Raw genomic sequence first — 16,701 nt, forward strand, 5'->3', positions numbered from 1 at the left:
CTGACCCACAGGCCGGCTATGGATTTTGCGATTTTGCTCCAAGCCCCTTGTGTTGAACCACCCCCATTGGAACCAACTGCATTTCCAAACGCCCACTTCAGATGCATTTTAATAAAAAAGGAGGGTTTTTTTTTCATAACAATATTTTGATTGCAGTTCATTCACTGAATCTGCTGACAACATGGGGCAGTGCTCTGGACCCCTCTTAGCTCTCAGATTCTTGTGGGTCTGGAAGGAGAACCAGTGGCACCTTTCTCCCTTTTAACTCAGTTTCCACCTGGGCCAAATTTTGCTTTTCTGAGAGCAAAGTCTCTCTTAGCATGTTCAGGTTGTTGTCCTCTCTGGCTCCGGCCTCAGCCAAGTCTTGGACTTCCAGAGTTGTTTCCGGTTTGTTTTTCCTCAGTATCTTTTGATTTCTGGGAGGAGAGAACACGCTGTTGAATCGGGGTTCCCTGAGCTGGGGGACTGAGGGGCTGGGGCAAGACTGGGTCTCGCAAGTGGACTAGCGAGGTGGAAAATCCAGTGGGCAGTTCTGGGAACTGCTGGGGGAGAAAGCCAAGATAGCATGATGTTCTTTTGGCAGAGAAACAGTTTATACTCACCGGTGCATCATCTCCCCAGATCCTCATTGCCACCATGAGCTCAACTATTATTGCTACAGGCTCCCCTTCAAGGTGACATGTGGCTCAAAAAGGTCAAAAAAGCACATACCTTAGACATGCATTTAAGTCTCCTGACTCTGGGTTCCGTGTTCTTTTCGCCAACCCACACATTTTCTATCCCACGACTTCATTCTACTTAGTGCAGGTCCTTGTTACCCCACACCCCATCTCCACCCTCATCCCACCCCATCCTCAGACAAACTACTTTAGGGAAATTCCTAAATAATCTTCCTGCTTCTAGGTCCTTGCTTTTCCAAACCAGCCCCCATGCACCAGTCATGTTTCTAAAACCGCAGCGTGCACACATCACGCCTTAACTCAAGTATCTTTAGTGGCTCCCGACTGCCCATGTCCTTAACCTGGCGTTCAAGACCCAGCCTTCCTTCCGGTAACTCCCCTAAATGACATCTCCCTGAAAGTAGTTTTACTCAAGGTACCCCTAGACTTCCTGGCCAGAGTAGAGGGACCGAGCTGTGGTAAGAGCTGACTGCCCAGAGAATCTGCTTGGGCCCCAGGAGGAATAGCTCATTGTCTGCCTTTCCCATGGACGGCCACTTTGCTCCCGAGTTGACCTTGTTGAGGGCAATGCCTCCTGACAGGGTAAGAAAGGCAAGGTCACCTTTTTAGAAGCTATATCCCTTTGGTTCCTCTTATGTCCTGCATCCAGACTAACCTTGCTAAAACATAAGACTTTCATGTCCCTGTTCAAAGCTATTCCCTGGCTCCCCAGTGCCCATGAGCTAGAACCTGAATACCTTGGCATGGCCCCCAGGACCCATACATTCTGGGTCCTTCCCCCTTCTTGTCCTCCCTCTATCCCCATCCCACTTCACATGCCACAGCCACATGGCTGGGCCCTCCTCCTCCAGCATGTCAAGCTTGATATCTGCTGTCCCTCAGTCTGGAAAGCTTCCTTGGCCCACCCTCCCTCTATCTCTTTGCCCTGAAGGCCCCAGATCCCACTACTGTGCTCCCACTGTACTCTGTATGTCCCGTACTGAGCACCTGTCACTCTGAACTACACTTGTCCCTCTACCAAACTGTAAATTCTATAAGGCAGGGGCTGAATCCCTCTTGCCCGTGACTGTGGCTCCCACTCTCAGAACAGAGCTTGGCACTGAGCAGGTGCTCAGCTCTTACCTGAAGAATGAGTAGTGAATGAGGCCACAGCAATTCATAAGTACTAGTTCTCAGTGTGAACAAAGGGCACTGGGTTTGTTTTTTGTTTTTTACTTTATAGTAGAACTATGAAGAAAATTCATGCATAATATAAAAGCATAGAAGGAAGAGCACAGAAGCTAGGCCAACACTTCCTTAGATCCTCAATTACCTTATTCTGTACAATGGAAATAAATAACTTGTGCCTGCCCTACCTTACAGAGCTGTCTTGAGGGTCAAATGAGAGAATGTGAAGATACTTTTCAAATTGTAAAACATGATACAGATATGAGGGAAGGGTTCTCATTATTTTTGTTTGAAAGTTACTGATAGTGGTGACTGGTGGGTATATAGTAATTGTTGAAAGAAAAATGGAAGGGAGGGAGGGAGGGAGGGAGGAAGATGTGTGAACCAAGCATTTATTGAATCATTTCTAGAACCCAACACTGCCAGTCGCTTGGGGAAACACAATTGAGTCAGATGTGGTCTGTGTCCTCAAGGAGCTCTCAAAAGTCAGCCCTGGAAGTTTATCATCCAGGGAATTTAGCAAAATGCCAATGACCACCCCAGACCCTTTGTATCAGAATCTCTTACTCACTTGTGAGAGTGGCAGAGCTGGGATTTGAACCCAGACCTGTGTGACTCCAGAACCAGAGATCCTGACCTCTGCTTGCTGGCCAGGGACAGGGGGTAGTTTTTCAACAGCTTTGTGTTGTCAAAGGACCCCAAAGGCTGCATTTTGCTGTCCCAAAGGGTGGCTAGCCAAGCCCCTATGTGACCCCTCCCTAGATTTCCCCACCTCCCCAGAGACCACCCCTAGGCCAGCTCCTCACCTGTTTGCCTGGATGCTCTTTCTCAGGAGGACAATGCTTATCACAATCACCACACCCACCAGGGCAAAGATGGAATAATTCCAAGGAGATGCTGGGGAAGGACACACAGAATGGAGCCTTGAGGAGAGGCTGGGTGCCCCTCAGGCCCACCAACAGTTGGGGCTTGGGCTCAGCCTCAGCTCACAGCACTAAACGTCCTCTGCTGTAAGGCCGGGTGTTGTAGAGAGACCCCTGCCCTGCAGGAACTCAGTTGTGGGGGAGAGAGACTGGGAGGCATGATTTCTGCTCTACAGAAGCCCTAATCTAAAGAGGGACAGCACGGCAGTTGAATAATCGTGTGGAAAGCGGGGTGTGGGTGGACATAAACTTCACACTCTTCAGAGTTGTGCCAGAGGCCAGCCCTGTGCAGTGCGAGGAAAGGAAGGAAGGAAAGGAGGCTGGGGGTGGGAAGGAAGGGATGGCTGTAAAACTGTTCCACAACTGCCGAAAGAGAACACCTGAAGTGGCTAATCTGAATTTGGATAATAAGATCTGTCCACACAGTGCCAAAGTGAGGCAGAGTCCAGCCTCAAAGCTATTGCATTAGCTGTTCCCCTGCCAGGAATGTTCTTCCCACACATAATCTGCGTGGCTAATCATTTCATCTCCTATAAGCCTTTATGCAAACAAGAGCATCTTAGTGAGGCCTTCCTTGACCATAGTACCTACACTTCTATTCCCTTTCTGTGCTTAGTTTTTCTCCTTATTACTCATCACCAACATACTATGCATTTTACTTGTGTGTCTGGTTTCTTTTCTCTTTCATTAGAATGTATGCTCTATGAGGGCATGGACATTTGTGCTTTATTCACTGCTGTAACCTCAGTGCTGAGAACAGTGCCTGCTGCACAGAAGGAACTTAATAAATACTTGTGAACGATTGAATAAATGAGTGAATGAATGACCACACCCCAAGGAGAGGAGGGTGCGGGTAGGCCAGACCCCTTGGGGAATTAAGACCCCTCAGCCTCGGTCCCCACCTTGGAGGACATGTGCAGCCTGAAGGATGAGGCTGTGTCAGGGGGCTTCAGCCAGATTCCACTCTGTGTTGAGGACAGACCCCCACCCCCCACCAGTCCCCCACCACTTACCATCTTCTACTCGAAAAAACCAAAGCATTTCTTCCAGCAGTTCCTGAGGCACCACGGTGCCAGCTGGAGCTTGGATGACCCCGTCATTGTGGTCCATGCCCCTGTTCACGGTTGGGATACGTTTCTGACAATGAAATCCTTAGGCCCCTTTGTTCCCAAGCTGCCCACCTGGCCTCCTAGGTTCTGGCCCTTGAGCAAAGCCCTGAAGACCCCTGGAAACAAAGCAGAGAGCATGGATGGATACCCCACCCCAGTTTGACCTCCCTTACTACCCTAACCCAGCTCTCCTCTGGCGCAGAGTTACTGGACCAAGACTGCCTCAGGGCAGGTAGGGTCTGGAGAGGCAGAAACCATTGAAGTGGGTGACACTCAAATATTTATTGAGACTCATCGTGTGATGAGGAGCACTGACCTGGGAGTAAGGAGGATTGAGTCGCTGGCAGGCTGTGGGACCCTTGTAAGGGACATTTCTCATTTTTGCCTGCCCAGCATCCCCATCCAGCTTCTGCAGCCCAACGCACTAGGTCACCCGGGTTTCTTAGCAAATTGTCCCACCTCTCACCATTGATGCCATGTAATAGCCTATCACAGGCTCCTGTCTCCCCACAAAGCCTGGGCCTATCAGCCTCTCTTCTGGAGACCTGAGACACAGAGCTGAGAATAGGAAAAAGTGCCAGAGAAAGGTAGTCGCCAGCTCCTGCTACTGAAAGCTGGGCTCTCCTCTTTCTCCATCACCATTCCTAGGCCAGATTGGTCAGTCCTCAGCAAACCTCTGATAACTTTTTTTTTCTTTCTCTTTTTTCTTTTTCTTTTTTGGACATGTTGTCAGAATTGTTTTTCTGCCATTTGCAACAGAAAAAACTGAACTCATGCTCCCTGGATAAACCCCTTCCTTAATATGAGCCTGTTTCCATTCCCACAAAACAAAACAGGTTAAGCTAATTGTGTTTACCAAACCTCAGTCAGTCTCAAAACAGTCACACATCGTGCTTGACATATTCTTGTACTACCTGTGCTATTACTACTTCTTACAAAAATTCCCACTCTCCAGATTAAAATAAGAAATAAGTGCAATTAACTTTGTTTAATCCAACATATTTTGTTTAATCCAACATATCCCCAAAAGTACCATTTCAATGTAATCAATATAAAAATGGTTGAGATATTTTGCATTTTTTTGTACCAGGTCTTTGAAATTGGGTGTAAATTTTACACTTATTGCATGTCTCAGTTCTGACTAGACACATGAGGCTTCTGTATGATACATCCCAGGTCTGTGCCCAGGCTGGGGCCCGGCTGTGGCAGCTGATTCTCCCAGCTGTTCTGGGCTCCTGACAGGAGGCCTCAGGCCATGGGAAGTGAGCCTTGATCTAAGACCAAGGGGCTGGCCCCTCATCTGGCTCTGCCTCTAGTTAATTTGTCTAGGCAAATCCCTGGGTCCTCTGAAGAACAAAAAAGGAAATAATAAAAATACAGGTAGAAATCAATGAAATCAAGGCAGGGGGGAATTGACAAGATGAACAAAACCAAAAACCTGTTTTTTAAAAATATATTTATAAATATCTCTGGCAAGATTGATCCAGAAAAAGAGAAAAGATACAAATAGAACCAAAGTTAGACCAGAGATTTAAATATATAGAAATGTGTTTTGAACCTGGGGCACCTGGCATCTAACTCTTGATTTTGGCTCAGGTCATGGTCTCATGGTTCATGAGTTCAAGCCCTGTGTGGGGGTCTGTGCTGACAGTGCAGAGCCTGCTTGGGATTCTCTCTCTCCCTCTCTCTCTCCCCCTCCCCTGTTCTCTCACTCTCTCTCAAATAATTTTTTTAAATGTATTTTGAACTATATACTAATAAACTTGACAAACCAGAAATGGATGAATTTCTAGAAAAATAGAAAATGTCAAAACTAGACAAGATACTTGAAACTCTCAGAAAAATAAAGTCCAGGTTTAGATGGCTTTAATTGTGAGTTCTAATAAACTCTCAATAAGCAGATAATTCTTACTTTAAATAAGTTGTCCCCCAAAATGAACAGCACCAATTGGATTGTTCTTTTAACACTGGTTTCAAAACTACATGAAGACCATGCAAAAAGAAAAGATGATAGGCCCACTCACTTATGAAAGTAGATGAAAAAATCCTAAATAAAGTACTAATTGCTCAAATTCAACAATGTATTAAGAAAATCATTACCAAGGAAGCTTAATACCAGGAATGGAAGGACAGTTTGACATTAGAAGCTTGTATGATATAACTTTTATGTGGATTCTAAAAAAAAGACTTAGGGGCACCTGGGTGACTCAGTCAGTTAAGTGCCTGACTCTTGGTTTTGGCTCAGGTCATGATCTCATGGTTTGTGAGATCGAGCACCGGGTTGGGCTCCATGCTAGGCATGGAGCCTGCCTGGGATTCTCTCTCTCCCTCTCTCTCTCTCTCTTTGCCCCATCTTGCTCATGTTCTCTCTCTCTCTCTCAAAATAAAGAACTTAAAAAAATGAATAAAAATAAAAATAAAAAATAAAAAAAATTTAAAAAGTCAAACTTGTAAAAAATGGAGGGAAATGGTAGTTGCCAGGAAATGTTGGGGGAGAGATAAGCTTTATATTATTTAAGGGTACAAACTTGCAACTAGTAGTACATAAGCCATAGTAATCTAATGCATAAAATAGACAATAATATTATGCTATAATTATGTAATGTGATAAATACAATTACAAAGACAATCATATTACAATATATAAATGTATCAAACTAATGTACACATGAAATTTACACAATATTATATGTAATATAGATTCAATTAAATACATGAATACATAAATAAAGTGTAAAATTTGATAGGAAAGATGTAAAACTCATAATTCTCAGATGACAAGATCATCTACTTAGAAAGACACACAATTAGAACTAATAGAAGCATTTACTAAAGTTGCTATATACAAGTTCAATAGCATTTCTCACAATATTAGTGAAATTGGAAAATTCAATAAAAATGAGACGCCACTCATAATAGCATCAAAGCCATAAAGCATCTAGATAAACTTTTCCAAGCATAGAAAAGACCTCTATGAAGAAAATTAAAACTGTAGGACAAAAAAAAAGTTGGTCTGAATAAATGGAGAGACATCTATGATTTTGGAAAGGATAAATATATTATGAGCATGTCAATTATCCCCAAGTTAATCTATTAATCCAATACAATTTCAATCAAAATTCTAGTTGGACTTTTTGAGGATCTTGATAAACTTATTCTAACATTTATATGGAAAAAGTAAACATATAAAAGTAGCTAAGTCAATCTTAAAAAAAAAAAGAGGAGAGACTGACCCCACTAGAGGTTGAGACATAGTGATAAAAAATGTGGTTTTGGGGTACCCGGGTGGCTCAGTCACATGAATGTCTGACTCTTGATTTTGGCTAAGGTCATGATCCAAGGGTTGTGGGATGGAACCGGCATCAGGCCCCGAGCTAAGCCTGGAGCCTGCTTAAGATTCTCTTTCTCTCTCTCCCTCTGTCCCTCTCCCCTACTCACGTGCTCTCTCAATCTCTCTCTAAACAAATTTTTAAAATATGGTTTTGACACAAGACCAAATCACTATACCAATGGATCAGAACAGAGATTTCATAAAGACCTATGTACACGTGGGAACTGGACACACTAACCAGTAGGTAAAGGAGGAATTGTTCAGTGGATGATGTCAGGGAAACTAGCTACTGATGAAGAAAAGGAAGACGAGGTGCACATCTAACAAACAGCAAACTGAAGTAGACTCCAAAATTAAAGACCTAATTGGAAGAGGAAAAAATATAAGTTAATAGAAGCAAGGTAGGACTTCTTAAAAGCTCAAATCTTCAATAACAAAAAACTGATGGATTTGATTATATCAAAAATAAGATTATCCGTTCAATGAAGAATACCCTCAATAAAGTAACAAGCACATTTCCAGTTGGGATAAGATATTGATGACGTTTAAAATCAAGAAAAGACTGATATCTAGAGTATACAAAGAATTCTTGCAAATTAACAAGAAAAAGATAGGAACCGTAATAAAAGATAAAGGATATAAACAGGCAACTTACAAAATCAGAAACCCAAAGGCTAGCAAGCATATGAAAAAGTGATCAATCTTTTGGTAATCAAAAGAATGAAAATTAAAACAAAAATGAAATAGCACTTGACATCTATCTGATGGACATAGTTTAAATGGTAGATAATGCTGTGTGTTGGTAGAACTCTGGGACTATAGCCTTAGGCACTAACAGAGGGCATGTAGACAGGCCGCCATCTAGAGCAAATCAGCCAAAGTGTACACGACTCACGACACAGCAGTTCTGCTCCTGAGCATGTATATTTCCCAAAGAAATTATCCCCAACAGATAAGGGGGCATGCCATACCACTTATGAAAATTCAAAATATATGCACACAAAACTACACGTTTTACAAAACACATTTTTAAAAAAAGATACACATTACACATATTAGGATAGTTATCTCTGGGGGAAGAGGAAAAAGGGGGCAGGAATGGAAATAAAAGTAAAGAAGTAAAACAGAAGAGTTTTGAACAGACCCACGGTGAAAACGTCATGGGGCTAACCAAAAACAAACACAAAAAGAGAACAGAGGGTCTCGGAGGCAATCTCAAGCGCCCCTCTTCTGATACGGCTTTCTGCAATAGCTTTGGACGCTCAGTCAGGAACATCCAAAGATAGCTGGATGGCAAACAGCCAACTAGAAAAACAAAGTACTAGTAAAAGGATTGACATCAGAGTTTTTTTCCAACTCTAAATGCTCTGCGAGAAATAAAGAAGCATCTACATCTTTTGAGGGGAAATATTTTGACACAAATATAATACTAAGCAAGTTTGGGGCACCTGGGTGTCTCAGTAGGTTAAGCGTCTGACTTCAGCTCAGGTCATGATCTCATGGTTCATGGGTTCGAGCCCCACGTCGGGCTCAGTGCTGACAGCTCAGAGCCTGGAGCCTGCTTTGCATTCTGCCCCTCCCCTGCTCGTTCTCTGTCTCTATCTCTCAAAAATAAATAAACTTATAAAAATTTTTTTTAAATACTGAGCTAAGTTTTTCATATATGAATGATCATTTGCATGTCAAGATAGAGATGGAAGTCAAGGAGAAAGAAAGTGTTTTATTTTATTTTATTTTATTTTATTTTATTTTATTTTATTTTATTTTATTATTTAAAAAAATTTTAAGTAGGCTCCATGCCCAACGTGGAGTCCAATGTGGGGCTTGAACTCGTGACCCTAAGATCAAACCTGAGATGACAGTGAGCCACCCAGGTGCCCCCAAGAAAGATCTTTTTTAGACTTTCCTGGACTTGGAAGCTTACTACCTACTTACTCATTACTTACTGAACATCTGTTGAATAAGGAAAAGACAAAGTTACAGGAATGGCTAATGTATGATTTGCTGTTCCAGCTCCAGCTATCTGTCCAGAGCACTTGCTAAGAAGGGTTGTGATTTTCTGTCCAGTCTCAGATGCAGGAGGGTCTGGATTAACTAGCAACATTGGCCATAGGCTCCTGTCACATATGCAGACCCTCCCAGACCCACAGAAAAAAGAGCGTGAAGGTCAAGATAGCCAACACTGACTCTTTCTGGGGAAGTGGATGGGGCCTGGATATGTGTGGTGTTCACTTTGAACATTTCTGTACTGTATACGTTTCTCATGAGTACACACTACCTTCATGCAAACAATACATGTAATTATATATTTTTTAATGTATGTATTTTGTATGTATATTTTAAGTATATATTTAGCATACTTGTATTTTTTTAGTGTTTGTATATATTCTATCTTTTGAGACAACAGCTCCAATTTTGGATGTTTAATTAATGGAACTAATAAGATGTCAGTTCTTCCCAGCTTGATCTATGGATTCAGTGCAATATCAATCCAAGATCCCAGCAAGTTATTTTATGGATATGGACAAACTGATTGTAAAGTTTATATGGAGAGGAAGACCCAGAGTTAGTCAACATAACACTGAAGGAGAAGAGAAACATCAGAGGACTGATGCTACCTGACTTCAAGACTTACTATAAAGCCACAGTGGACAAGACAGTGGTGTACAAATCTGCATGTGGGCTGATGTCCACAGGGGAATGTGTGCTTTAAATATGTATAATATTGTTATAATAAACATACGCCAACAAACAAACAATGACAACATGAATACAAGCCTAGAACTGAGAGCCAGCCCTCCCTGCTTGTGTTAGAGGCCACAGGAACAAAGGACATGTTTCCTTCAGAGCGCTTATCCAGTTTCCTTCTAGAATAGGCATCGTATTAATATACCTGCTTTAAAAAAATTATTAACTAGGGGCACCTGGGTGGCTCAGTCACTTAAGCGTCCGACTTCAGCTCAGGTCATGATCCCACAGCTCGTGGGTTCGAGCCCCACATCGGGCTCTGTGCTGACAGCTCAGAGCCTGGAGCCTGCTTCGGATTCTGTGTCTCCCTCTTTCTCTGCCCCTCCCCCACTCATGCTTTGTCTCTGTCTCTCTCAAAAATAAATAAACATTAAAAAAAATTTTTTTAATTATTAACTAAACTTCATGATTTATTTGGCTTTCATTTTTCTGTGAATGTCTTTTTTCCTATTCCAGGGTCCCATCCAGGATATCCCATTGCATTTAGTTATGTCTCCTTAGGCCCCTCTGGGAGATTCCTGTGTTTTACACAGGGCTTAACCATCTGCCATGGGACCATGATTCCTGCCAAAGAGCCCAAGCCACCCATCCCCATGGGAGGTTGATGACACTCACCTGGGATCTGACTTCTGGGCCTGCCTTGATCCGCTGCTGGGATCAGCGTTGGTTTCTATGTCCTCCCCTTATCGGAGCACTGGATGGTCTCTGCGCCTGAGCACCCGTCACAGCCGTCAGCTGGGGGAACAGTGCTGTTGAGCCTGTGGCAGTGGGGCCCAGCTGGTAGCTCTGCCCTTAGCACACTCCCAGGCCTGGAACCTCCTCTGTCACTCCAGGGTGAATGACCTCATGAATGAGTGGCCTTAGATGACAAACAGGCTCCGCCTGGCTTTCACGATCTGCAAGAGCCAGCAGCTCCATACTTTCCTTCCTATATGTTGATCTGAAGTAAAGAGAAAACATGTGGACTGTCTTGCCAGCCCAGGCAATGGGCTGGGGAAGACCCTCAGTCTGGGGGTTCCATTACTGCAGGCGGATATGTGGTATACCCGCCCCAGGCCTCTGTTTCCTGCTAGTATCAATATTTAACCACAGAGCTGGGAGCCAAGCCTGGCCTTTTATAGCCTGTGCTTTCTCACAGTGAAGGTCATGGTCTTGTGTAAATTCCCTACAAGAAGTTGTAAAATAAGACCTTTGGAGGGCTAAGTGTTGGGGGAGGCAAGGCAAGTGACCCAGAGAGGAGGAATTCCACAGACTAGGTTGAACAGCATCAAGCGGGAAGGACTTGGTGGGGAAGCAGAGCAAGGCCAGACCCATTTGATTTTTTTTTTTTTATGTTTAGTTTTGTGAGAGAGTGAGCTGGGGAGGGACAGAGAGGGAGACACAGAATCTGAAGCAGGCTCCAGGCTCTGAGCTGTCAGCACAGAGCCTGATGCAGGGCTCGGACTCACAAACTGTGAGGTCATGACCTGAGCCGAAGTCAGACATTTAACCGACTGAGCCACCCAGGTGCCCCCAGATCCATTTGATTCTGATTGTCAGTGGGCTCTGGGCTTTCCCACCCACTGGCTTCTTGCATCTCCAACAGTCTTTGGAGTTGGCTCAGCAAGGAGTTCCCATTTCACAAATGAGCAAACAAATTGAGTGAGGTCAGGTGACAGGTCCAAGTTCCTCTCTAAGTTAATACTGGTTAACGATGTGGATGACGGCGTGATGCAGAGAAAAGGAGACCCACTAGGAGAACCTAGTCCTACACGGAACCCCAGCTCCTCATCATTTCCTAACTCATTCATTCTTTCAATAAATACTACTTGAGCACCTCCTGCATGGATACATGGATACAAAGACACTGCTCTCCTGGAGCTCTCTCTTTAGGGGAGGGATGGACAAGCAATAAAAAAGTAAACAAAAACAAGATCATTTCAGCTGGTGACAATTTCTGTGAATAATTTAAACAACAAAATGATATATAGAGAGATTGGGTGGGGGAAATGTGATTCCTATATGACTATGCTAAAAACCGAATGCCAAGGCCCATGCAAAGATTTGGGACAGCAGGTGCAAAGGCACTGAAGAAATAATGAGCATAATGAGTTTGAGGAAAAAAATGGGGGAGGGGGTAAAGGAGTTGAGAGATAGTGATAAGGGGAAGTGACCAGAGATAAAGTTAGAAGCAGATTATGCAGAGCTTTGTGAAACAGGATGGGTTTGGGTGAGATGAGAAATCACTAGACAGGAAGTAACATGGTCTGACTGACATTTATCTAAGATCACTTGGCCTGCTGGGTGGAGAATGGATTGTAAAAGAGCAAAAGAGGAACTAGAAGACTGTTGCATTCATCCCGGCAAGAGACAGCAGTGGTTTGGATCAGGATAGTGACCATGGAGACAATAAGAAGTGCTCTGATTCAGCGTGCATTTTGAGGAGAAAGGCAGATGATAGTTTTCATGAGAGAGGAACTCAACACTAATTCTCTTAAGCACAGAAGGAATTCAAAAGGAATTTATTGGCTCATATAACTGGGAAAGGCAGGGTGGAGCTGACCTTAGGGATAGCTGGAACCAAGAGCCTGAAGATCCTTCGCTCTTTCTCTCTTCAGCTCTCTCCCTGCTTCTTTCTGGATATCAGGCTCCTTGTTCCCACAGGATAGTCATCTCCAAGAACCTGGACCAGGCTGCAGGAAATCCAGGCTCATATCTTTATGGATGGAAGGGAAGGAAGTCCCTTTTCTCAGATCCAGTTTGGCAGTTCCTGAAAAAGGGCTCTGTTTGTCCTGGCCCTGATCATATATCCATGTTTTGGATCAGTTGTTATGGCCGGGAGGTGAGGTACCTTGGATGGCTCAAATCTCATGCCCATCGCATAACCATGGCTGTGAGCTGGATAGCTACTCCAGTCTGGGTCCCTGGAGTGACTCGTTGACCTCAATCTTCCACTATCCTCCCTGTCTTGGAGGAATGTCACGGGGGCCTTAAGAAATAAAGCATTGCCAGAACTCAGAAGTCTTCTTGTGTCCACTTCTTGTCACTATCCCCCACAAAGGCAACCACTATTCTGACTTCTAATACCATAGATTAGTTTGGCTTAGTTTTATACTTTATGTAAATTGAATCAATCAAGTATGCAATCTTTTGTGTCTGGCTTCTTTGGCTCAGCATTAAACTTATAGCATTCATCCATGTTATTGTGTATAGTTGTGGTTCATTCATTCTTATCTACATAGTATTCCATTGTGTGACTATGTCACAGTATTTTTTATCTATGGATCTTGTTTTCAGAAGAAAAATTTCAACCCATCTACTTCTTTCCATTGTCTTGAATACAGATAAAATGGTGAATAGGACATTTAAGGACAGAGGTCATTATATTACAACCTATGAGCCAAATTTGACCTGCGGCTTATTTTTGTAAATAAAGTTTTATTGGAACATGGCCATGCCATTTGCTTACATAATGTCTATGGCTGCTTTCACACTACATTAGCAGAATCAAGCAGTTGTGACAATGATTGTATACCCTGCAAAGCCTAAATGTTTACTCTTTGGCCCTTTACAGAGAAAGTTTGTGGACCCAGGCAATGAGATAAAGGAATCTGGCTCCCTGAATGACCTCATGGAGCAGAGCAGCCTACCTTCCCTGGACCAACTGACTACCTCTGGAGTGTTCTATGTGAGAGAAGTAAACTTTGACATGATTCGAGGTCGAGGCACTGTGCTTGGGATCTCTTCACTACAAAAATCTAGCTAGTACTGTAACTAATACATACATTATTTGTGGCTAATAACTGCTGAATAAGTGAATACCATAGCATTAGAAGAACTAAGTTCTAATCCTGTTCATCCTTGCTACAACCAGCCATGCACCCCTGAGCTTGTCATGTGGACCTCTTTTTTCTTATCAAACTGTATAAGCTTCAAAAAGAAGTAAAAAAGAAAGGTATTTTAGAAATTGTTATCAAGAGGAGCCAATTATGTGATGACAAAACACAGGCCCTTTAAACTCAGGAGATTTTCCCCTGGCTCAACCAGTTAGCTTTTCTGTTTTAAAACAAAAACAAAACAAAGAAAAAGAGGGGCCCCCGGGTGGCTCAGTTGGTTGAGCATCAGACTCTTGATACTTTAAAAAAAAAAATGTTAAAAAAAAAACCCCACCATGAAAAAGGACTTTTTTCCTAATAACAACGGGTGGTGAAAATAGAAAAATACACACTGAGTTGTCCAGGGTCTTGACTCCTCCGCTCAGGGCACTTTAATCTCAGCCCAGGGTTAAGGTACCAGGTAGGGTCCTGCCCTGCTCCAGGGTCTAAGGATAAGCATCTTCCTGCCCTCAGTCTCCTGCTTCTCACACTGAAGATATGATGCCCTCGAGGCTGACAGCCAGCAGAAGCATCAAGGTGGTGGAGACTGCTCTGTATTTCCAGGTCAGCCTGTTCTGCTCCTTGGAGTGGGCCATCTATCATCAGCTGATGCCAGGAAGGGCAGACAAGCCCTTGTTTGTTTTTACCTCCATTTTCATAAGCATCACATACTCAGAAGCCAATTGAATAATTCAGTTCAAACAATAATTCTGGAAAGTCCCCAATAGCAGCACGTTCTCTTCTCAGTAAAGAAAACTTAATGGAACATAAAATGAAATCTAGGGGCATCTGGGTGGTTCAGTTGGTTAAGCGATGGACTCTTGATTTTGGCTCAGGTCATGATCTCACAGTGGTGAGATCAAGCCCTGCTCTGGGCATTGAGCCTGCTTAGGATTCTCTCTCCCTCTGATCCTCTCCCACTTATACACAAGCACTCTCTAAATAAATAAATAAATAAATAAATAGCAAGCAAAGGAAATCTAAAAGTAGTGATGTAAGGAAATGACAACACATGGGAGCTGAGATGGATGGATAAGGATGAAATGTTCAAGATCTGGGAAGGGGTTAAATTATGATACCAACAGAACCACATATTTCTTCTAGGGGCCAATTTTTATATTAAACCTGGAGGAAGGAAACATATAGTAGAATCAGTGGGGCATTTTTTGAAAAGGTAGAGCAATTAATTCCAAAATTACTGGTGCTTAAGCACTGACTTGATGCCTCCATCTGCAAGATGGTGGTTGAGAAGAGAGATGGGTATCCAAAGGGAAGCCATCTTTATGCTGAAGTAAAATGATATAAGAGAGCAAATTCTTTTTCAGCAGATCCATAACTTGCTGGAAGCATTTCAGGAACATTTGCAAAGTATTGGAAGTTTGGGCAGACTGGTGTATAGCAATGGAACAAAGTATGTACTTTCTCCAAGAGAGGACATTCTGCAGCCACCACTTTCATCTTAGCTATAAGCATTTGAAACTTTCTATGTTGCTGACCCTTCTTTATAATCCTCACTTTTCTGTCTTTGACCTTTTGCTCCTGGTTACAGTCTAACCAGTTATCTCCTTCAGTTCCTGACTAAATCAAAGTCCAAGAGTAAGCAGAATAAAATCAGTCTCTCAGCCTTTCATTTTAATTATATGGGACATGTGAAGTTTAATCATTCCTGTAGACAGCCCTGTAGGAATAGCTTCGTTTGAAAATGAATTGCTAAATAATGTGAGGAATGAGTAACCATTTGGTAAGAAAGCCTTGTATATTAATCTGTCTGAATTTTGTTATCACCTTTCACAAGCAAGTATTCTTTCAGGGGAACTACATAGCATACAGTTGGCACCAGCATTAAAGGAAACACTTTTTTTTTTTTTAATGTTTATTTATTTATTTTTGAGAGAGAGAGAAAGAGTGCATGTGTGCTCATGAGCAGGGGAGGGGCAGAAAGAGAAGCAGAGAGAATCCCAAGCAGGCTCTGCCTGTAGGTGCAGAGCCCAATGCAGGGCTCCAACTCACAAACCATGCATGAGGTCATGACCTGAGCTGAGATCAAGAGTCAGATGCTTAACCGACTGAGCCACCCAGGTGCCCCAAAGAAAACATTTCTGACACTTTAGTTAGGACCATTTAAAGTTTTATTACAATCTTGCTATAAGGGGAAAGGCCTCTGGCACTCCTAGTTTACAAATTCACCTTTGGTAAATGGTTAGATAATCATTGTTAGACTAGATTTTTAAAAGGAGAAGAATGTTTGATTGAAAAGGTCACTAAGACTCTTAACTGGTGTCAGTTGGGTGGGTGGGTGACCGTTTTCTAGAACAAGTCTTAATTGTCTTAAATTTAGCAGAAAATTTTCTAAGCATTTTTTTTTTTTACCAGGAATCATAATTTCTTTCCAGAAGGAAGTTGTGAATTAAATCATTAAAAAGGGAGAAAAGTTCTTTCCTCAACCAGGTTTGGGACAATTTTTCTTTTTCTTTTTTTTTTTTTATTATGAAATTTGTTGTCAAATTGGTTTCCATACGACACCCAGTGCTCGTGCCAACAGGTGCCCTCAATACCCATCACCCACCCATCCCTCCCTCCCACCCCCCATAAACCCTCAGTTGACAATTTTTCTTTTAAAGCCTCTCCTTTTGTCTCAGATTATTTTTAAAGATATGTCTTGGTAAAAAAAAAAAAAAAAAAAAAAAAAAAGAGCTGTCTCTATGTTAATTACATTTCTTACCTAGTTGATCACTTTTTACATCTTTTAAAATTTATCTATTTATTTTGAAAGAGAGAGAGAGAGAGAGAGCACGTGCACACAAGCTGGGGAGGGGCAGAGAGAAGATCCCAAGCAGGTTCCGTGTTGTCCACCCAGAGCCCCATGTGTGGCTGGAACCCATAAACTGT

General features: G+C 42.7%; 1 protein-coding gene across 2 annotated transcripts; it reads right to left on the reverse strand.

Moving 5' to 3' along the window:
• Window positions 1-144: 144 nt before the first annotated feature.
• On the reverse strand, window positions 145-10,972 carry SLC51B (solute carrier family 51 subunit beta). Of its 2 annotated transcripts, none has more exons than XM_047074948.1 (4): window positions 10,574-10,972; window positions 3,784-3,884; window positions 2,654-2,744; window positions 145-416 (listed from the first exon to the last, which is right to left on the reverse strand). In XM_047074948.1, the coding sequence occupies exons 2-4, from the start codon at window positions 3,878-3,880 to the stop codon at window positions 206-208; spliced, it is 399 nt and encodes a 132-aa protein (XP_046930904.1). In that variant the 5' UTR covers window positions 3,881-3,884; window positions 10,574-10,972; the 3' UTR covers window positions 145-205. The 2 variants fall into 2 exon arrangements, with proteins under 2 accessions (XP_046930904.1, XP_046930903.1); XM_047074947.1 differs by having other exon boundaries at window positions 3,784-3,995; window positions 10,574-10,971.
• Window positions 10,973-16,701: the final 5,729 nt, after the last annotated feature.

Source organism: Lynx rufus, unplaced genomic scaffold, assembly GCF_022079265.1.
Source record: "Lynx rufus isolate CCGP_SWC_20201006 ecotype Redwood Valley unplaced genomic scaffold, mLynRuf1.p SCAF_13, whole genome shotgun sequence".
Taxonomy (NCBI): domain Eukaryota; kingdom Metazoa; phylum Chordata; class Mammalia; order Carnivora; family Felidae; genus Lynx; species Lynx rufus.

Coding starts and splice junctions, on each gene's coding strand:
- SLC51B (XM_047074948.1), bottom strand. CDS start 3,880: ATGGACCACAATGACGGGGTCATCCAAGCTCCAGCTGGCACCGTGGTG. Junction 2,745..3,783: donor GTTTTTTCGAGTAGAAGATG/GTAAGTGGTGGG, acceptor GTCCTTCCCCAG/CATCTCCTTGGAATTATTCC. Junction 417..2,653: donor AAGAGCATCCAGGCAAACAG/GTGAGGAGCTGG, acceptor CTCTCCTCCCAG/AAATCAAAAGATACTGAGGA.